Source organism: Nicotiana tabacum, chromosome 10 (genome assembly GCF_000715075.1).
Source record: "Nicotiana tabacum cultivar K326 chromosome 10, ASM71507v2, whole genome shotgun sequence".
Lineage (NCBI taxonomy): Eukaryota > Viridiplantae > Streptophyta > Magnoliopsida > Solanales > Solanaceae > Nicotiana > Nicotiana tabacum.
In genome coordinates, this window is record NC_134089.1 from 4447778 (window position 1) to 4471618 (window position 23841).

Sequence of the window (23841 nt, forward strand, 5' to 3'; positions counted from 1 at the left end):
ACTGGCTTGCAATCTGACAACGGACTGGTAAATGGTTTACATCATCTCCGGACCATTTGCACATAAAGCACCAGTTGAATGCTGACATATGCTTTAGTCATACTCCACAAATTTTCAGAAGTTAGGATTGCCCCTTAACAGTTATTCATGTTAACAGCAGAACAAACATACCTTTCTCGGCATTTATAAATCCAAACTGAAAGATAGGGAAAGCTTGGGCCCTCTTGTTTACCTCCTAATACAGGATTTTCCCTTTTTAGCAATGTTATAGAAAGAATGTAGACATACTTTTATGTAATATACATAGCCTATAGAGAATCACACCAGATTTATAGGATTTCCTTTTTTTTAATTCTTTCTATAGTTAGGGTTCTATATACTTGTATATATACTTGTTACTTTTTAGAATAATAGACAAGGCGATTGCTCCAATTTCTCTATATTTTACATGGTATCAGAGCAGAGACATTTGATTCGTCGGCGTTGGTTCAGAAAGTTCGCCGGAAGTCATAGACCAGGTCTGGTACGAGGGAGGTTCGAGGGAATCAGTTCGGGGTTTCATTTCTGATGTAGGCTCGATATTTCCGGTCAAATTTTTGTGGTTTCTTGCTAATCAGACGTCGGTTGGGTAGATTTCAAAGCATTGCTTTTGTCAATTTGGTTTTCTTTGGTCAAAATCATTTTTTTTTACTTTCCGTTTGCTGATTTGGTGTCTGAATATTATCTATTATCTAAGGACTCCATATTCTTGGTAAAATTCTCCTCTGTGAATGTTTGGCTTGTTGAGCTTTATTCAAGTGAAGATCATTTTGGCGATTGGGTTAGACGAGAGACTCTGTTACTTGATCTTTTAGCGAGTTGTTGGGATATCTTTTTAGTGGAATTTTACTAGTTCCTCTTTCATTATTTTGATACTTTGAGTGTTCTAATTGAGCAAATTCTTGGTGAAACTTTTCGATTATATCAGTTGGAACTCTATTCTGTTTGATTCTCACTTGTTCTCTAATTCATTGGGTAAACTTCTGATTCTGTAATTCGTGGGGTAACTTTATTTGTGTAAAGTTCTGGTTGTGGTCAATTTGTTGAAGTTCCCTTTTGTTTATTTTATGGACTTATGGCTACGTCTCCTAGTCCAACAATCTTGATTTCGGATGAGTTCCTAAAATTCCCTTCTTCGGTTACTGATTTTGCTGTGGTAAGATAAAACATGTCTTATCACATTTTCAACTAAATTGGTGATTGATTTAAGTGTCACAAATCACATGACATGTAATCCAAATATTTTTTCTAGTTTTTGGTCACACAAAGCAACTTCTCCAGTTATTGTAGCTGATGGATCAACTTGTAGCAGTGTTGGTTTTGGGACGGTAAACTAATTTCCTCTATTACCCTGTCATCTGTATTAAGTCTATCAAACAACAACAACAACAACAAACCTAGTGCAATTGTTGGGTCTGGAGAGGGTAATGTGTATGCAGACCTTACCCCTACCATGAAGGAAGAGAGGCAGTTAAGTCTACTAAACTTGGCCTTTAATCTGATTTCTGTTAGCAAAATCACAGGAGACCTTCACTGTTATGTCGCTTTTTTTCCCGACCATTGTTGGTTTTTAGATCTTACAACGAAGCAGGTTATTGGTAAAGGATATTTATCCGGTGATCTTTACATCCTTCATAAACGAGAGTCACAGTCTGTTGCATGCTCCAGTGTTGCGTCTCCTTTTAAAGCACATTATTGATTGGGACATCCCTGTCTACCTATGTTGAAGAAGCTCTGCCTCAGTTTCAGAATATTTCTTCATTGGATTGTGAGTTATGTCGATTTGCAAAACACCATTGCATCTCATTAGGTCCAAGGGTTAATAAGCGAGTTTAGTTAGCTTTTGAGTTAGATCATTCTGATGTTTGCGACCATGTCCTGCTGTTTCCAAAACCGGGCATAGGTATTTTATCACTTTTGTAGATGATTTTTCTCGATGACTTGGATTTTATTTTATGAAAAGCCGCTCTGAAGTGTTTACTCACTTTTCTGCCTTCTATGTTGAAGTCAAAACTCAATTCACTACTTTGGTGCGTATTTTAAGGAGTGATAACACTAAAGAATACATGTCAGAATTATTTCGTTTCTACATGAGACAACATAGTATACTATATCAGTCATCATGTGTTGACACACCCTCTCAAAATGGAGTTGCTGAGAGGAAGAATAGGCATCTACTTGTGACAGCTCGGACACTTTTGTTCCAAATGAAGTTCCTAAACAGCTCTAGGCTAATGCGGTCTCTACAACTTGTTTTATGATTAATCGCACGTCATCTATTATGCTTGGTGGTAATGTACCTTATAGTGTTCTTTTCCCAAACAAGTTATTATCTCCGATGGAACCTAAGGTGTTTGGAATTTGGATGCACATGTTATGTTCGAAATGTTCGATCATCTGTTACCAAGTTGGATCCCAAGGCATTGAAGTGTATTTGGGCTATTCTCGCGTTCAGAAGGGGTTTCAATGTTATTCTACTGAACTTGGCAAATATTTAGTGTCAGTTGATGTGATATTTTCAGAGACTACACTATTCTTCTATGCACCTCCTATTTCGACAATCCGGGAGGAAGTGAGTGGCTAGTATATCAGGTTACCCGTGCTTTGACAGAACCAAATGTTCCTCCATCTCCTAGTTCTTTTATTGAGCACCAAATCAACTATTAAGCCTTCAGCACCTGCTCCAATTGTGTTAGCAAGACTGTCAATTGTTCAAGTTTACTAATGGAGGCAAGAGACAAATGATACATGTCCTGCAACAGTTCCTTCGTCATCAGATCCTCCTCCGCCTAATCCACTAGAAAACCTTGACCTTCCTATTGCTCTTTGCAAAGGTACACGTACTTGCAAATCCACATATCCCATTGCTAATTTTGTTTCCTATGACCGCTTATCCTCTACATCTAGAACTATAATTATTTCTCTAGACTCCATCTCGGTACCTAAAACATTGAAGGAAGCTTTGAATCATCCAGGATGATCTGATGCAATGCTTGAGGAAATACATGCCTTAGAGGATAACCACACGTAGGATTTGGTGAGTTTACCCAAGAGAAAGAAGCCAGTGGGATGTAAGTGGGTCTTTACCGTTAAAGTTAATCCAGATGGTTTGGCAAGACTTAAAGCCAGACTTGTGGCTAAAAGGTATGCTCAAACTTATGCGGTGGATTTTTTCGACACTTTCTCCCCAGTTGCTAAACTCACTTATGTCTGCCTATTTATTTCTCTAGTTGCTTCTGAGAATTGGCTTTTACATCAATTGGATATCAAGAATGCGTTCCTTCATTGTGATCTTAAGGAGGAAGTGTATATGGAGCAACCACCCGATTTTGTTGCTTAGGAGGTATGGGAAAGTCTGTCATTTGAAGAAGTCTTTGTATGGCTTGAAGCAAAGTCCTCGAGCTTGGTTTCGCAAGTTTAGTGAGGTAGTTCAGGAGTTTGGGCTGAAAATGAGCAAGTGTGATTATTCAGTTTTCTATCAGCAATCAGCAACGGGAACTACTCTTCTTGTAGTATATGTTGATGGCATTCTTATCACAGAAAGTGACTGTGTAGGGATTTCTTCCTCAAGTCTTTCCTGCACACTAGGTTTCATACAAAGGACTTGCGCATGTTGAAATACTTTTTGGGAGCAGAAGTAAATAGAAGCCAGAAGGGAATTCTTTTATCTCAGAGAAAGTATACTCTTGACTTGCTTGCAGCTAAACCCTGCAGTACTCCAATGGTTCCTGATGTGCATCTTATGAAAGATGATGAGGATCCTTTTAATGATCCGGAGAGATACATAAGGTTAGTTGGAAAATTAAACTACATCACTGTGACTCGTCCAGATATTGCTTTACTGTAAGTGTTGTTAGCTCAGTTCATGTCCGCACCAATTGTCAAACATTGGTCAACTTTGGAACAGATTTTATGTTACTTGAAAGGAGCTCCTGAATTTGGCATATTATATAGTAATAACGGCCATACTCGTATTGAGTGTTTTGCAGATGCTGCATGGGCTGGAACCAAAACTGATAAAAGATCTACTACAGGCTATCGTGTCTTTGTTAAAGGGAACCTGGTATCATAGAGAAGTAAGAAGCATAGTGTTATATCTCAATCCAGTGCAAAATCCGAGTACAGAGCTATGTCACAGTCTATGTGTGAGATTATGTGGATACATCATCTTTTGACCGAAACTTGTTAGAGCATCCAATACCAGCAAGACTCTGGTGTGACAATCAAGATGCCTTCCATATTGCGTCAAATCCGGTGTATCATGAAAGAACTAAGTATACTGAGGTTGATTGCAATTTTATTCGTGAGAAGATTCAGGAGAACTTGATATCCACCGGCTACGTGAAGACAGGAGAGCAACCAGATGATTTATTCACAAAGCGCTGAATGGAATTCGAATTGATTACCTTCGTAACAAGCTGGGCATGATCAATATCTATGCTCCAGCTTGAGAGGGAGTGTTATAAAATGAATGTAGAAAAATAAATGTAAACATACTTTATGTAATGTACATAGCTAGCAGAATTATAATGATTCACAACAGATTTATAGGATCTTTTTTTTTAGGTATTTGTATATATACTTATTACTTCTTGGGTGATTGCTCCAATTTCTCTATCTTTTACAAGCAATAACAGATTACTTTTTGAAATCAATAGTATATTACTTTATTCAAGGAGGAAACGAACTCCAAAAGAGGCCAAATATTGCATCCCGAGATACTAATAAAAAGTATTAAGAAACATCACATGACGCATTACTAGCACAAACATATGATGATCAAGTGACATCCATTTATGAAAAGGAGATATGCCTAGACACAATTAGCGTCGAACAGATTTTATTTAGACAGATATTATTGCATTGTCTTTGATTTTTTTTTTGATAAGGTAAATTGTATTAATCAAAAGGGAGAGAACTCCCGTATACAATAAATATACCAAAAAGTAGAGAATTTACATCAGAACATAATTCTCTATAAAAGACGCCCAATCTTATGGGGGCTATATGAGTGACCAAAAAGCGATCAAAGATAAAAGACTATTCTTAAGATGTGAAAAAGGAGACTCAATCCCCTCAAAAGCTTTCCTACTTCTCTCCCCCCAAACTATCCACATGAGAGCTAACGGGGCAAACTTCCACGCCTTTTGCTTTCTCCTTCTACGGAAACCGGCCCAGCTATATAGCATTTCCTTTACAGTGCTTAGCATCACCCATTGAACACCAAAAAGGTTCAGGAGCAATGCAACAAAAGATGATTAACTTCTTTCCCTGAGCTTTTACACATATAGCACCAACTAACAAGTGTAATTCCCCTCATTCGCAGATTCTCAGCAATCAAAATCACTCCCCTCGCCGCTAGCCATGCAAAAAAGCACACCTTCGTGGGCGCCTTAGGAATCCAGATCGAGGAGTATGGAAAAGAGGCCTCCTCTCTCACCAACATACTCTGGTAAAAGGACTTTACGGTGAACAGATCATCGCCATGCAAACCCCATCTCCAAGAATCACAAGATGGCTGAGGCAAGTCTTGCCCATATAGCAGTGTTAATAAATCTTGGAGCTCAGCAATCTCTCAATCTTGCATGTTCCTTCTAAATAAGAGGTCCCATACTACCCCCTCCTGCATGTTCCTTACGAATTTGTTGGACCATCAATTCCTTTTGGTTTGAAACTCTGAAGACGTAGGGAAGGAGACCCTCAGAGTATCCTCTCCACACCACCTATGATTCCAAAAGCTAATTCTCCTTCCATCTCCCACCCTGTAAGAGATGTTGCCACTGAAGGATTCCCAATTCTTCATGATGCTCCTCCACATGCCACACCCGAAAGGTGTTGTGATTGCCTTGGTCCTCCAACCCCCTCCTATGGAATCGTACTTGTCTACTATGACCTTCCTCCATAGAGCATGCTCTTCTACCCCGAATCTCCATATCCATTTCCCCAACAAAGCTCTGTTAAATACCCTAAGATCTTTTACTCCAAGTCCACCCCACTTCTTTGGGGAAGTGACTGTCTGTCAATTCACTAGATGATACTTTCTAGTTCCATCCGCTGCATCCCATAGAAAGTTCCTTTGAAGCCGCTCCAGTTTTTCTGTGATGCTCACAGGAGCTTGCAACAGGGACAAGTGATAGGTGGACATACTCGATAAAGTGCTTTTAATGAGCACTTCATTTCCGCCTTTTGACAAGTACCGTTTTTACCAGCTTGTTAATCTTTTTTCAACCCTTTCGATCACTGGATTCCAAATCGTACTATCCTTATGCGAAGCACCCAATGGGAGACCCAGGTAAGTAGTGGGAAGGGATCCCACCTTACATCTGAGAACATAAGACAAAGCATCAATGTTAGCAACCTCACCCACCAGGAAAATCTCACACATGCCGAGGTTGATTTTGAGATCTGATACTATCTGAAACCACTATAGGACCTGCTTCAGGTAGGTCAACTGATCCATATCGGCATCACAGAAAACCAGGGTGTCATCCGCAGAAAGCAAATGAGAGACTCTTCGGGCACAGGGCACCCCGATCGAAGCTGAGAATCCTCTCAAGAAACTTCCGCCCGTCGCGCGATCCATCATTTTACTCAAAGCATCCATCACTAGAATGAATAGCATGGGGATAGGGGGTCTACTTGCCTGAGACCCTTGGAGCTGCCAAAGAAACCACACGGACTACCATTAACCAGGACAGAGAATCTGACTGAGGAAATGCAGAACTTGATCCATCCCCTCCATCTTGCTCCAAATCTTATCCGCATCATAATGAAATCCAGGAACTCCCAATTGACATGGTCGAAAGCCTTCTCAAGGTCCAACTTGCATAGCAAGCCGGGATCTCTATTTTTCCTTCTGGAGTCTACAAGTTCATTTGCCACCAAAGCGGCATCCAGGATCTGCCTACCTTCCACAAACGCATTCTGGGAGGACGAAACAGACACGTCAAGAACCTGCTTGAGTCCATTGGAAAGCACTTTAGAAATGATCTTGTAAATGCTCCCTACGAGACTAATAGGCCTGTAGTCGCTGATACAAAATGCACCTTCTTTCTTAGGCACAATAGTAATAAAAGAAGCCTTGATACTTCTCTCGAAAACACCATTCACATGGAAGTATTCAATGGCTTCCATCAACTCCCCCTTAATGGTGTCCCAACAGAGCTGGAAGAAAGCCAAGGAGAAACCATCAGGGTCGGGGGCCTTATCACCAGCACAACTCGACACAGCCTCGTGCACCTCCTCCTCCTCGAAAGCCCTTTCTAGCCACTCACTGTCTCCCTCCCCTATGTGGTTGAACTCTATTCCCCCCAAAGTTGGCCTCCAACTAACTTCCTCTTTGTAGTTTGTATAAGTTCTCGTAAAACCTCACTATCGCCCCTTGTACCTCCTCCTCTCCCTCAATCCTCACCCCATCCACAACTAAGGACTCTATGAAGTTTCTCCTTCGATTTGCAACTGCCACCCTGTGGAAAAATTAGGTATTCGAATCCCCTTCCTTTAACTATAGCGCCCTCGATTTTTGCCGCCAACTAGTCTCCTGAGCTATTGCTAACTCGATTATTTCCCTCTTAACCTCCCCCAATCTCTCTTTCTCAGATTCATCTAATTCCCTCGCACCTTCCCATCTCTCTAGATCCCCCAATTCATGCATAAGCTCCCTCATTTTAACCTCTACCCTCCCCCAAAACCTCATTATTCCACCTAATAATATCTTCCTTAAGCAATTTAAGTTTCTTCGAACGACGGAATGAAGGTGTCCCTGATACCCCGTAGCTTGTCCACCATTCTTTCACCTTGTCACCAAATCCTGGCACCTTCAACCACATGTTCTCGAATCGGAAGGGAGCACGCACCCCCTCCCTCTACATCCATCTAGCAAGATCGGCAAATGATCCGAAGTCAGCCTAGGTAAAGGAATTTGCAGCACATTCAGCACCAGCTCATCCGAGGAGGGCGATATCAAAAATCTATCAAGTCAAGACCTTGAGTTGAAATCCTCCGCCCTGGCCCAAGTAAACCTTTCCCCTGACAGAGGAAGATCAATGAGAAAGTGATCATTGATGAAGTCAGAAAACTCCTCCATGACCCTCAAAATCATACTACACCCTAATCTCTCCTCCGGGAATCTAATAGTGTTAAAGTGTCCCCCCAGAACCCATGGAATGTCTCATTCCCCCATCATATTGACCAGTTCCTCCCAGAAAAGTATTGTGGACCCTTCTCCTACCGGTCCGTACACTCCCCCAAATCCCCACTCCACCCCACTCACTCTATCTTTGACAAGAGCTGCTAAAGAAAAAACTCCCTTCTTAATCTGCTTTACCTCCAAGCTTCTATCATCCCACATTAGAAGAATGCCCCCGGCACTTCCCACTACTGGAAATCAGTCATATTTTACCCAAATACCTCCCCAGACACTCCTCACAATCAGATCCGACAAAACTTCCATTTTTGTCTCCTGAAAGCAAACTAGGTTAGCACCCCATTCTCTAACTCCCACTTTGATGATGGCCCTTTTGTTTGGGTCATTCATCCCCCTCACATTCCATGAAAGAATCTTAACTTCCATAAGAAACAATATCTCCCTTCTCCCCACCCCCTCTAACCGAGCTCTCTTCTTCCCTGTCACACACCCGGCCCCTTCTCTGGTACACCACTACATCCCCTAAATTATTTTGGTTAGCACCTTGACCCAACTCCCTCTCTGCACCATTATAACAAGATTGTTGCTCAATCTCCCTCAATAGTTCTAACACCCTATCTTCCTTCTCTTCAAAAGAAACACCTAGAAACTTCCCAAAGTTTAATAGTTTATCCTCCATCCAGAAAGACATATCCCCTCCTCCAATCCGTGACGAGATTGGACAGGCGTCTTCTAAATGTACCCTTTCCTTGCCCCTACCGGAGGAATACAAGACCATAGCATTGCTAGCAATAGGAACTTTAGGTGCCGAAAGGATCTCTCCATTTCCATGAGGGGTATCAATCTCTGAAATTAGCACCTCGCTGCTACAAGAATGACCAGGAACACCAGTAGGGTAGCAGGAAGAAGGAGAGCATGGTGCCCTTGGCGGCACAGGTCCGACACTTACATCAGATGGGGCATGCTCTACGATCTTCCCAGAAGAAGAAGAAGCTTGAAGTGTAGCCTCAACACAACTAAGCCCAGGAGCAGATGAGGGGGCGATGGAGCTGGGTCCATCAGAGGTGGGAGACCGTGGAATAACAGCACCATCTATAGCCGGTGTCGCCCCTGAAGCAGCGGCCATCGAAGAAGGGCGAAGGTCACGAGAGCTCGGTGCAAAAATGCCACTGTGTGTAGCACCATTGGCAGAAAAAGTAAGAACGATTGTTCCCATATGCTTAGGAGCCTTAACAGACGCAGCTTGAAATAATTTGGGCCCCTTAGGATCAATTCTAATAGAATTGGTAAAAGTTGTTGGGCCCATGTGAGGAGGCACAGGCCTATACTTGCTGAAAACTTGCCTGGCCCTAGGATAATTAGAAGATGACCGGCCCATTCTACCTTTCTAGCCCGCATCACTAACTCATTCACGCCTTTCCCTCCTGTTGAAATTTTGTCTTCTTCTCCCAAATTCAAACCTCCCGTCTCTTCTCGATCTAACATCTGATTCCGACTTAGACCACTGATCCGGTGAACCCTCCCATCCCCTCAGAGACTGATTTCCCCTCCCCTCCCTTCTATTTGACCTTCCCTTTTCTTCCGCCACTATCACAGGCATAAAGATAGGGCGAAATTCAGGGCTCAGCCACACCCTATAACTCAAGTAGCCATCTTCCACCACAGTGGAGATAGGGATTCTGACCCCTTTCCTCACCACAATCCTCACTCGTGATAGATCATGTAGGCTGCAAGTGACATCAATAAAGCCCCCACAGATTTCCCCAATCTTCTTGAAAAGGTCAAGACACCAAAAATGCACCGGGAGACCCACCATGTTGACCACCAATGTTTCGCCGGTGAAACAATGGTCGAGACACCCATCGTGTTCCACCCATCTGTCTAGATGTTAAAAGTTCTCATCAAACCATTTGTTTCCTCTAACAAGAATTTCTGAAGCTTGAGACTCATCGAGAAATCGAAAGAGATATTGTGTATCCCCCAGTTGTGTTATTTTCAGCCCGTCACTGACGTTCCATGCACCTACTGCCCAATTCCTAACAGCCTCCGGAGAACCAACCCATTTGGAGAAAGATCCAATCAGACAAGATTTCAAGAAACCCTTGCGCCTAAGAGTGTGCTCCTCAGACAGCGAGAAGTGCGGCTCCTGCCCTACGTCGAGCTTTCGATGACATCTTCCCTCAATATCTAGGGTTGGCCAAGAGGCAGCTTTGATAAAAGACATTTTTTCCAGTTTTCTAGATTCTAGGGAGAAGTAGGAGCTTCTCTTTGTAGAATCCATCATATTCTAAAAGCGGTTGTCCCAAAACCCTCGCCTAGAGGCTGCTTGAAGAAGAAGAAAGTGATTTGGCCGGAAAAACCTCAAAAGAAAGTATATCAGTAATCACAGTGGGTGAAAACAGCATATAGGAAGGGAAGAAATATTTCCGGTGCTGAGCAAAGGAAAACAGTCGCCGGAATTTGGGGTATAATCGCCGGAAAATAGAAAAAGTCGTCGGAATTTGGTGAAACTAAGATGGGTAGACTCGGAAAAACATGTAGAGAAGGCTGTGTGAAGAAAAGATTTTGAAAAGATGCCAGAGTGAGCCACACGCGCCGGCGCGTGGCTGAATCTCGCCGGAAAAAGCAGGCTTGTTGGCCACGCGTGAGGGCGCATGGGGGCTTGGCTGCCGGAGAAACTACTGGGGTTTGGTTGCGGGAAGCTTGACTCTCGATGGGGGTGATGGAGTCCAAGCAAGAAGAAGAGAGTGAAGAACCTCGGGGAAAGTGCCTGGGAGCATTCTCATGACTCAAGGATTATGCAATAAGGGTGGCTGATTCTGAGAAATGGGGGGAGTGAAACATGAGCATCAACCAATCAAAAATTATTTCAATTTGTAAATAACAGGCAGTTTAGAACATACACTTCCTAACTTTGATCTCGATAATGCCTCAAGGGTGGCTGATTCTGCTTCCTGCACGGTACGCATTACAAGGGAAAAGAAATAAGCATCAATGTAAGAAGAAACTATTCAAGAATTAGTTTTTAGAAAGGTGCTATTCAGAAAGAAACTTAGAAACTTAAAGTAGAGCTTAACCACGCTGCAGACATTACAAAGCATCCTTTTTTATTTTGTTGAGAGGGGGAGGCGGGGTAGGTAAATAAAATTTCAAGGACAAAAAGTAGAACCTCTGACGAAAAACTATACCGGGAAAACACCATAAAAAATGTCCTTCAAAAGTATCCATATCGCCAAGTATTCAGCATAAAACAAGAATATCAAAAGGAATTGCACTGAACCATTCTGATTCCTATCATATAACAGTCAAACATGGAAGGCAATTTCCTTTCCTATGTTCAATCATTTGTGCTTAATTACAAGAATGCTTAGTCACATAGTTCACCTTAAATCCGACTACTCAGTTCTCACTTATATATCGGTTTGTTCTAATCATAATAAATCTGTGAACTTGCACTAATTTGTATCGAAGAATTTCTCATCTGTTATTCTTCCATTCCCATGATATTCCTTAAAAGTCTCATAATTTTAGATATTTTTGGGCCCAATATACAATGTCAGTTTGCTTTCTAAGGATTTGAATATACAACTGCAAGTGATCCAATCAGCATCCAAATGAATACAGCAACAATTGATTCAATCAATGTTAGATTCGTCATTCCAGATAGTTCTTCAATCCTCGTTACATTACAATTCTATGCCCTTATCATCTCCACCCCCATCTTATCCAATCAGCAGAAAACGATCAAGCTACTTTACAAAACAACATTTGAAATCTGAAAGCTTTTGTACACATCCAACACGGCACAAGAGCTTGAAGTGTCAAAAATCGTTCACATTAAAATTTAAAGAAGCCATGGGGGCAAAGACAATCCATCACAATTTTCCTGCGATCACCCAAGCTAGTGGAATCTAAGTGAAGAGTAGCGATTGGTACAGTTAAAGAGACCTAGTGAGCATCACGTTGATGAGAGAATAACCTCTTTCACTTCAGCTATGGGCTTCTCTGTATTGAGGCTGCATCTCACCATGCCTCCTAGATAAATTGATTTGTTGGGTTTTTTTTTACTTCATCAAAAAAAAAATCTTCAGAATTCCAAAAGATGCCACTTGGAAGGGTTTCCTTATCTCACTTGGGAGGCAACTATTCTCATGCAAGCTTGTCACTCTTTTTTTTCTTTTTTCTGCGGGAATAAATACAAACTTGCAATTCCACTTTAACTCTCCAGTCTCCACTTCATCTCTTACTCTAGTAAGACCCTAAGAAGGTAGCTGTAAGGTATGAAAAAAGAAGAGATGTTGAAAATGAATTGTTCAATTATTCCCTAGTATGTTGGGGTGTTTAAATTATAAGTAATCATAAAAAGGAAATGATAGTACTTCCTATACCTAATTACACAGCTATGAGGACTCTAAACATCTCCCATATTTACAAGGAATGGTCTCTCGCCATGTCAACAATTACCTAATTCTTAACAGTAGCAAATAAGACCAAACAGCTAATAAGAGATTTTCTTCAGAGGGATAGGGATGAAGTCAGGGATGGGAATTATTCCCACAGAAACACAGTTGTGCCTTCCTAAGGAGGAGGGTGAACATGCATTCAGAATTTTATGAACAACTGCATCCCATCACTACAACAGTAGTGACACCTAGCATAGCCACCATTCAAGTTAAACCATCCCATTGCTTCAGTAATCAAGAGAATGGTTTCTATTTGACCAGTATTATCAGAATGAAGAATAAACATGTTAGTAATAGGTCAAACAATATATATTTAAGAGAAGAAGTCCAACTTAATAGGAGTCTTTGACAATAATCAAAAGCATATGACGAAGTAAATTTGGATAAAAAAGAGTGTTCACCTCTATTTGTTGAAGTTTTGCCTCGAAAAGTTTTTCTCGGTCTTCTTCCTAATGAGAACAAAAATGAAAACATAAATTGATTTTCTGCACTACTTAAATATGCTTTCTGAACATTAGAGATTTCAAATAATAAAGGTTGCAATATATCATTGCGATCGAATCAACAAATGTTGTGTACTTGCTACCTTAAGAGACCTTCCATCAACAACAGGATGAGCTAAAATGAAGACTCTATCAATAAGAACAATAACAGGCTCCTTGCCAAGACTTTTCCAAGGAACCTATATTCAAACAGAGAAGTGATATTAGAAAGCAAAAAAATGACATAGAACAGTCAAGGAAAAAGGGAGAGCTATACAAGCAAAAAATACGCGCACCTAATTTCTAAATGTTTTTTATACAATCTTGGTGTATATTACCGATACTAGATGAGGGATGGCCCGTGCCAACATGTTAATTACAAAAGAAAAAGGTTTGACAGTGTTTGATTTGGCCTTTTAAGAGCATCCATGTTTTATTTAATTAAAATAGTTTGTGATGGATTACAAGCAAGTTTTATGATTGCCCATGCGACGGAACTCAGTATTTTGTGGGCTTTAGTTACTTAGGTGACTTAAAAGAGCTTTATTACGCTGATCATCTACGGAAAAAGAAAGTTTGAAGATGATAACAGGATTGTGACAACTATATACCTTAGTTAATAATCTCACATGATTCAAAGAGTACCTTCCACTTTGTTCTGGGTGTGAGGCTAGTCTGATAGTGCCTTGTCTTAAACTACTAGTGGTTCATGGTGTGTTCATACTATTTTTCCTTTTTCATAGTACCTTGCCATTGTTACTGGTTATGATTATTGCTTTTTCCATCTATTTTCGGGTTCTTACGATGCTGGTATTACCTTTCTGGTCTCTGTTGTTGTTACTGATCTATTGTCTCTTTTCGTCTTCTTGAGTCGAGGATCTATCGGAAACAGCCCCTCTACCCTTGCGGGGTAGGGGTAAGGTCTGCGTACACACTACCCTCCCCAAACCCCACTTGTGAGATTTTACTGGATTGTTGTGTTGTTGTTGATTCAAAGAGTACCTTTACTCTGAATAGTTAAAGCTATTGCACTTCCCAATTAAGTATTTGAATTAGAAATTAAATTCTTGGAATAAAGAATAATTTACTTCAAATATATCAGTATATGAAGTACAAACAATGTGGAGGGAAAAACAAAGCCTAGAGAATAGAGTAAGGTAGTCTTATTACCAACCACGTTTTGTCTCTTTTATCTCAAATTTCAGAAAGATAGTATAATAGTTTATACAGAACAATTTTTGATGCAAAATTCATGCATCCATTTCCAAAGAGACCATTTCTCCACATGAATTCAAAAACTCATTTATACTTCTTTAAAGTGCGCACAAACTTTAATAAAGTAAGCACCTATTACTATTTTGGATACTAGCAATAACAGATTCGAGCAAATATAAATGATGGCTTGATTAGAGGATTATTTGAGGGCAAATATTGTAAAAACATATCAAAATAGGGAAAAAAGAAACTTTTGCAAAATTTACCCTGCACTACATGAAGCGTCAGACTCAAAGGTTGTTTTATTTTACTTGAAACCAAAGGATAAAGAAGGTAATAAAAGGGGAAAATATGGGCCAAAAGAGGCAAAGAATGTCCTTTGATAAAAAGATAAAGCGAAAGGAAGGAAACTCATTAGTAGGTAAAGAAGGTAGTAAAAGGGGAAAAACAGAGGCGGATCTAGGATTTAAGTTTTATGGGTTCAACCTTTAAGGTCTTTAGAATTGAACCTACTGTCTTTTTAAAGTTCTGGGTTCATGTTGCTATTTATTGCAATATTAGTGAATTTTTACACATAAATTTATGCTCCGCGTCAAAATTACTGCGTTCAGTTGAACCCGGCGCCGATACATTGCATCCGCCTCTTGGCCAAAAGAGACAAAAAATGTCCTTTGATAAAAAGATAAAGGGAAAGGAAGGAAACTCATTAGTAGGTAAATCTATTGAAGCTCAATGCACGGCGACGTTATGTGTAGGTGTTGGCAAGCTGCACAACCAAAAGGAGGCGCAGTTCCGCTTATATAGAATACTATTAACTTATCAGAAAGATAAAACAACAAAAAAAGCAAAAAGATATACCAACTTTTTACCTTATTTATCAATATATATATATACACACACGCGCGCGCACACACCAACTTTTTGATATATCGTGTTAAATGTTCCACATTGGTTTGGGAATGGGGTTATTATCCTCTTATGTGGTTTTGGGCATTCCTCACCACATAAGATAGCTTTTCGGGTTAAGTTAGGCTCAAGATCTAGTTTCTAAACATGGTATCAAAACCACACCCATTGGTTAGAGAATGTTCCATGTTATGTTATCCACGTTCTAACGACCATGTGTGAGCTTGCCGAGGCAGTGTTAAATGTCTCACATTGGTGGAAGGAATAGGTTGTTATTTTCCTTATATGATCTTGGGAAATCCTCACCCCATGAGCTAGAGGTTCATTTTTTTAACATATCAAAATGGTATAAAGTAATTCTTAGTTCTAATACCGCGACATATGCTAATATTTCCATGGAATTTTGTATTGACCAAAACAATTGGACACCGCTCAAAGCAGGAACAAAATAAGGACCTTAGTAAGCATAACATTACTGTGATGACAACGAATCAATATAATCACAATTAGAGTAAAATTGTGACAAGTTTATGCTTGAGTAGCTACACTATGTATAACAAGTAAAGCAACTTTGGATAGAACCTATAAGAAGCACTGCATGAGAACTATAAACCACGAAAATCATAAAGACATAAAGTAAATAATTTGTAAAAAAAAAAAAAGATGATTGACTTGCTAGAAAATGGTCAAAAGGTAACTGCAAACAAACCAAGAATCAGAATACCTTAAGAGTTATGGTTCCAACAAAACCAGCTTTGACAGTAACTGGTAATTTCAAGGAATTCAAAGCCTCTGCCTTCAGTTTCAAGTCCTTGAGAACCACATCACCTATAAAAGAATCGAAAGTTTGTAACAAGGGATAACAGCATAAATTTAGGACGCCAAACCTCTCTTTGTTTTTGACAAATGAAGGTGAAATTAGATTGTAACAGGGGATACCAGCACAACTTTAGGACGCCAAGCCCCTTTATGACATATGAAGGTGAATTTATTTTTTAAAAAAAGGAAGGAAACCATGCATTTCAATAGAGCGCAACAAGGATCCCAAAATTCGCAATATTATTGTAACATGGAAATTAGAAACACCTACCTTTTAGACTGAATTTTTCTCGTCAAATAAATACACTAATTACTCATCAGAGAAAAAAATCACCAGCCTTTCAGCTTGCAGCTAGTATAACGTGAATAAAGTAATTGAATCGGAGATTTAAAAACCAAATAGGAAATAGAAAAAATATGAATATACCTTTCCATACGCTGATCCTCAATGCCTCTGCCGACAATCCATGGACGTATTCACCAAGATATCTTCGAAGCAAATGCAGAACCTACACCATGTACATAATATTGCTCAACAAAGCTAATATAAAAATAAAAAAATAAGAGGAAAAAGAAGTAACAGCAACGAAACATGACATGAATCAATTGTTTCTCGTACCTTTTCCTTAATTCTGTCAAATACGATTTACTAAAACGCATTATTATCATAAATTGTTTGGTGCTTATGGTTCTCAATGTTTAATTATCTATTGTTCTTTCAATAAATGAAGGTTCATTTCTCTCATGTTGTAGTCTCAAAGAAAAACACCACCCATTACTCAAATGTCTAGTAGCCATAAGAAACAACTACAACTATGTTTGCCATGTTAAGGTGATGTTATTATACTCACAAACCTAAGAACGTTGAAGAAGTGGAGTCACTTGAAAAGTTTCCACTTGTTATAATTAAGCGAAATACGATACATTTCTCTCTTGAAAATAAATGAAGGTTTATCACTCTCAAGATGTAGTCTCAAAGGAAAAACCAACCTTTTCTCAAACATCTAGTAGCCATAAACCAACTAAACAGTTTTCCCGTGGTAAGGTTCTTTTTCATTTTTTTTTTTGATGAAGTATACACAAAAAAAGAGAAAGAAATAAACACAAAAAAGAGAACCTCACAACAAAATATGGTTCTTTACAAAAGACACCCTATCTTCTATGCTTAAAGGAGTCTCATGGGGTGCACCAAACACAAAAAGAGAAAAGAGGCTATTCCTCAAATGCACAAAACTCTCATCAACAACATCAAAAGCCCTCCTATTTCTCTCACTCCAAATGACCCACATTAGTGCAAGTGGAGCGACAACCCAGGCTCTGCGTCTTCTTCTCCCCCCTCAAATTCCAACTAAACATTACTTCTTTAATCGTGCCTGGCATCACCCGTTGAACTCCAAACCAACCCAACACTTCACACCACAAACGAGATACAACCTGACAATATAAGAGCAGGTAATCAACATCTTCCCCCGAGCATTTACACATGAAACACCAGCTGACACATGTAAGTCTCTTCTTCCTCAGATTCTCAGTCGGTAGAATCCCCCCCCCCCCCCCTAGTTAACCATGCAAAGAAGCATACATTTCTTGGTAACCTAGGGATCTATGCCGAATGATAAGTTTGCTTCCTCTCCACCAACAAGTACACTATAGTGGGACTTCACCGAAAAAACACATTTATTCCTTTCTCCCATCTCCAACTGTCATGGCTATTTTGTAAAGTGATCGGCTTGTAGAGCAACTCCATCAATCCCTGAAATTTTACTAACTCCGAATCTCGCAAGTTCCTCCCAAACCTCAAATCCCAATGCATTTCTCTGCCTTGTATCCGTCGTGTGCTTTGAATTGACATCTTCTTTTGGCATGAAACCCTATACATGTTAAGAAAAGTGATTCTTAAAGTGTTGTCTCCGCATCATTTACGTCCCCAAAAACTTGCTCTACTACCATCACCCTCCCTAAAAGATACATTCTCAAAAATTCTTCCTACCCTTTTAGGATATTGGTAAAGTGCTAGTATTATATAGGTAAACCCAAAAACACCAAGAAATGAGGTCATTAGCAAGGATTTCATCTATTATCACTAAGACTCAAGGCATGGATGTAGTTTCACCAGCTCTTATCTGGATAATATGGAGAGAGAGGAACAAGATAGCTTTTGAAAGGTCAAGTATAATTTTATACATATAAGGAGTAGCTTCATGTCTCTGTTTCTTTTGGGTGCACCCATGAGGTTCTTGTTTTGTTTGTTGTTTTTTTTAAGTTAACAGTTGAAAGATACCCATGAGGTTCTTGTTTTGTATAGATGATCGGGTGACTTTCATAAGAACCATAACTTGATCTAGGTTTCTCTACATTTTTGTATACTATAGGAATTTTTCCAACATTAATATAATCATTTTCCTTCTTTCAAACTCACTAATTTCATGGAAAGCCGCATGGTCTCCATCAACTCTCCTATGATAATACTCCAACACTGCTGAAAGAAAGCTAAGATGAAATAGAGTATAAAATTTCAAGCTTTTTTGAACGCACCAACCAATGTCTCATGCGTGCTTGGGTATCCATCGAATCCATTATGCCTTTGATAAGATGAATGATGAGTTCACACGTGTGACCATTTCTAAAAGCTCGTGACCTTCCCCCTTCTGTAGTCACTAATGGCATAAGTGTTGTCCAATATTAGAACCAGTTGATGAGCCGCATAACTCTCTATCGCCTTTCGCATCTCCTCCTCTCCAGGGTCCTTCCTAACCACTCCCTCGTTGCCACTCCTATATGGTTAAACTCCAACAACAACAACAACAACAACAACGACCCAGTATAATCCCACAAGTGGGGTCTGGGGAGGGTAATATGTACGCAGACCTTACCCCTACCCCGAAGGGTAGACCTTACCCCTACTCCTATATGGTTAAACTCCATTCCCTATTTTATGTCTCTACTTAACTTTTTCTTTAAACAAAAGCTCGTAAAACCCCACAATTGCCCCTCTAACTTCCTCTTCCCCCTCGACACCACATCATTTCTTCTAAGGATTCAATGTAGTTCATCCTTCTATTCGCTACACCTATCCTGTGAAAAGAAACTTTGTATTAGCATCCCCTCCCTTAACCACAACCCCCTCAATTTTTGCCTTCAACTAGTCTCTTGTGCAACCACCAACGAGAACAAGGCTAAAACTCTCTTCACGTCCTCTTTCCCAACGCTCTCTCTTCTATCACTCTCATCTCTTCCGCTTGCTCGACCTCCCCAACTCATTCATTAGTATTTTTGCCACCTTAGTATTTTTGCCTCCTGCTTTTCTGCTTTTTGAAAATAATATTGGTCATAGATAGATTTTGGTGCTTATGGACAGAAAGGAATCAAAGATGCTTTGATGGCATCTCAACTACTAAATACCTACTCAAGGCTAGATGTTTGGTCACTCTTTTGAGTTGGGTTAAACTCTCCCCTATGTATAACTCTGATCAATTTATGGAATTTATCAGCTCTCTACTCTTATGATAGATTTGTTGTTGCTCTCTTCTTAGGAGCTGATATCTTCTTTTATTTTGTAATACGTGCATCCACTGGATGCTTTTGTCAATAATACACCACTTACTTCATCAAAAAAAAATATTGGTCGTAAATATTATTGATCATAGATAAATGGCCAAATACATAAGCAGCCACTTAAAATTTGGCACCATTTGTTTCAATTAGACACCTCAAGTTTCATAATGATCAATCGAACACCTCTACTTAACAGAAGGGTGTCTCGTGCACAATTGTGTTCGTACTCCGTAAGACCTTGTGCATGAAAGACACTTGTTGCTGACAAACAAATCAACTAATGACACGTGTATTTTTTAAGAAAAAAAGGCACTTGCCATTATATTTTTAAAAATTACAATAAGAAAGAAAATGATTTACCTTATTCCCCTTTCTTCTACTCCACCCTCCCCCTCCCCCCCCCCCCATCCCCTTCCTTCCTGTTCTTTTGCTCCCCTACCCGAGTTATGCTTTCCCCTCTTCCTCCGGAGAAGAATCGGGAACTTTGACTGCAAAGTAAGGCTTATTAGATGAGAGGGATTTAAATAGGGTACTGATATCATTTGTGATGAGATCATTGAAGAAAACTTGGAATTCCAACTTTTGGAATTGGGAAGTACTGGTAATGGTACTCCATTACGGCTGTTTGATGCAGATGCAATGCGTTTGACATCAAGCTTTTGAACAAATGACTCTTTGACCATTTGCTTTAGAGTATATAAGGATTATTTGAACTGAGAAAATATAAAATCGAAACTGAAAATAATGCAGAAATATGAGTTTAGTGGGTAGAAAATCTGTAATACGAGTCCAACATAGAAAATTTATAAAGAGATATCATGTAGAAATTTTCATCACCATTTTGGTGATAGCTTTGAATAAGAAAGAAATGGTAGTTCGGGGTCCACATAAAAATTCAATTTGATTCTGAAAAAATAAAAAAAAACATGAGTAACTAGCTCAAATTTAAGTGAAACACTCATAATTTGCCATGTCAATGTGACGTGTCCAAAAGACACAATATTTTCAAGTAAAGTGGTTTATCTGGTCACTAGCTAAGTTGGAGTTCCTAACTAATAAATCGTGCCACATTTGAGGAGCTATCTAAGAAATTGGCCTAGATAAATACTAAATGCCCTACAAACATATGACTTTTTTCCTTGAATAGTATTTCAACTCCTTTTTTAAAAGTAAAATAGTACCCTGATACTTTTCAGGGTTGACTTTAATGTCATCCTTAAAAATAATATGAAGCAAGCAGTATATTGAATTACATTTCGGTTTAAATAGATATTTATATATCAACATTGTGATGTATGCTTAATCTTAAATTCTTACTAATTTTGGTATTAATACCCATTGAAATAGCTTCTCTCTTTATATAAATTACTACCATAGTAACAATTTGTGTGACATACTAAGATTATCCCACCTAATTTCGGAGTTTATTCCTTTCCTACTTTTGCAAAACTTTTGACATGAGTTTGCCATCTTTTTGGTTTTTTATCTCCTTTACGGCTCTTGTTTTTTGGTAACGGCTCTTTCATGTCTATTTTAATTGATTGCGCTCCTCTTTAGTGTAACACCTATCAAAATATCACATTTACCCGTCAAAACAAAACCAAAAGAAGAAATGACCGTATCAGAAAATATTCATATCACTGCCACATCAACCGCATAAAAAATGCAGTAATGCGCTCATCATCAGCATAGTTTGCACAATGTGAAGTTCTCTTCTCTTTAAATAGGTCTTTCAACAATGCATCACGAAGTAAGACAAATCTATTGCCTTTGCATATTTTCAATCTCGTTTACAGCATATATTTCCTTTTTCGATAATCCAAATAAGTGCTGTTACTTGACTTCTCAAAGTAGTTAAGCATAAAACACAACAGCTATAAGGAAATAGTAGTCCAGTAACTGGCATTAAGAAAAAATCCACTACTTCGAATACACTACTTAGAAAATAGGTCGAATCTAATTCACCACGAGTTTCAAATTTTAATTAAGCCTATTAACTCGATAAAACAATTCAATTACCGAACAATAAATACAGTACAAACATTGAACAGTTTATAACACACAAAAAATAGAAAAGGAAAATAAAGTGAGAATGAGAGTTATTTACATGAGCTTCGAACATGATGATGAATCAACGGCGATCTTTCACGGCGGCAGGAACCGAACGCCGATATAATTAGCGGCGATCACCGTTCAAATGCAAGCTGTTCATTTACAAAGATGTGATGAAACCCTAGCACCTTCTCGAAGATCGACACGTAGCTTTGGAAGTTTTTGGAGGGGAAAAATGGCGAAAGGAAGGGGGTTGATGAAAGTATATACATAAAAACGCATAAGCGGTCATTTCCAAATACTGTGCATTGCAGGCCGTCCGGTTTTTTTGTAAACTGGGTCGGGTTCAGTCGGGTTAAGAGGTTGGGTAACGAACACGCATTTAATGTTTGAATTGATTTGGGGTAATTCTATAATTACTATAACTTGAAGGTTATCTTTGGAACAATTGAAAATATCGAGGATTTGACCTTTTCTTGTGTTTAACATTACAACTAAGACCGCGTTTTTTGAGAAATTCCATATGCTCGCTGGTACAAGTATACTATTAGAAAACGATTGCAACTTAATTTGGATGGAGCCCTATGGTATAATATGTTAACAAATTTGATTCTAAAGCCTTGCTTTTCCCTATAAGCAAACTAATTTTTTATTTTAAATTTTAGTTAATATTGTTAGCAACCTGTGTCCGTAAATAATTTCTGCAAAAAATAAAACAAACAAAAACAGAAACGGATTATAAACAGAATAAATAAAGTTTCGAGCCCAACATAAAACTGTGTTTTCTTAAGGAATTTAATCCCCTCACTGTTGCCTAAGGTTGTTGGATTAATTCCTCCAAGTATAGAACGGAACAATTATTCAGTAATACCGACAATGGAAATTACAGAACTTCGTCGAACTCAACAAACGGCAGTAAACCACAGTGATGCTTACGTTTTGCTTGTTTGAAAACAATGCAGAAATGCAGAAGAGAGAGGGGAGAGTATGCAGATTTTCGGTGCTGAAAATGAGGCAAAACCTCTAAATTTATATCCAAACAGTCTGGGTTGAATAGGTGCGAAGGTACCTATTCATATGAGGTACCATTTCGGCAGAAGTCTAGTCGTGAATTTTAAACTCAAAACGACCGTTGGGAACCGCAAATTTTAGAATTAAAATTCCGCGAATGAATATAAGAAAAAAATTATATAATGGAAAACGGGAAATAAATTTGGTCGAAAAAATTATCAATCAATCATATCAATGGACCAAATTCGAAGCCGAGCCGATTCGAGCAAGCGACGATGACGACGTGAGGCACCACTTCTTCTTAATTCTTTAGAGCTAGAAGATTTGCTTCTTTATATAAGCACAAATATTTTCTTTCCCTTTTCCAGTGAGGGACAAAGTGTGTTAGTAAAGGAAACTATTTCAAACTTTTTGTTTCCCTTATAATCTTTTCCCTCCATTTCCAATCCACACCTCTTATATAATTAGATAAAAACCCAACAATATCCCATATGAATGGGGAATGGCTATCTGAAAATATGCATGTATGAAAACTGTGTGATTTACAAGCAATGATTAATCGCATCTGGATAAGTAGTTTTCCCTTTGAACTTTCCATAGTGAACTTATGTCGGATATACTCGGTCAATCGGTAAATTTAATATTTTTGAACCGTCGAACTTTGGTGTATACCTAGACAGCCATAAGTCACATAATCAACTCTTTAACCGCCTTTGGTTCTCATTTGTTGTATTTGTTTAAGCCATGAACACTGCATGGTTCATAAGTGCACAGAGAACTGGCCTTACAGAATTCTCCTTGAAGCGGCTTACACTTTACAATTATATAGGTGATTCCTAAACGTGTTATCCCGTAGATGCACTATTTGATATACCACGTATAAAACATAGAATCCATTAAAAAGCCTTAACGTTTTATCCTTGGTACTGAACATTGTCTCATCACAAGAATAGACCAAAATTTTATTTGACAATGTTGAACCGTCACTAATGACTTTGTTTGATCTCCTTGAACTTAGATCTTGGGATCTATAAGCTTCTAGGTAGAGTTACCGCCACAGTGACTTGTCCTCAGCCATAGTCTCATTCCCTTCGATGATTTATCAACCGCCTCTTTATTTAGGCCTTTTGTAAGTGGATTCGACACATTATCT

General features: G+C 39.0%; 1 protein-coding gene across 4 annotated transcripts in view; it reads right to left on the bottom strand.

The window, feature by feature from the left end:
- Positions 1-21947, bottom strand: part of LOC107798809 (uncharacterized) — a 97922-nt gene extending 75975 nt beyond the window's left edge. For all 4 annotated transcript variants that reach the window (XM_075222503.1, XM_075222502.1, XM_075222505.1 and 1 more), the window contains exons 1-6: positions 21733-21947; positions 16498-16579; positions 15976-16079; positions 13235-13330; positions 13050-13097; positions 11089-11139 (exon numbers count right to left, since the gene is read on the bottom strand). In XM_075222503.1, coding sequence (XP_075078604.1) covers positions 11089-11139; positions 13050-13097; positions 13235-13330; positions 15976-16079; positions 16498-16579; positions 21733-21747 — 396 coding nt within the window. In that variant the 5' untranslated portion in view covers positions 21748-21947. The remainder of the gene's footprint in view (positions 1-11088; positions 11140-13049; positions 13098-13234; positions 13331-15975; positions 16080-16497; positions 16580-21732) is intronic.
- Between the last annotated feature and the right edge of the window lie 1894 nt (positions 21948-23841).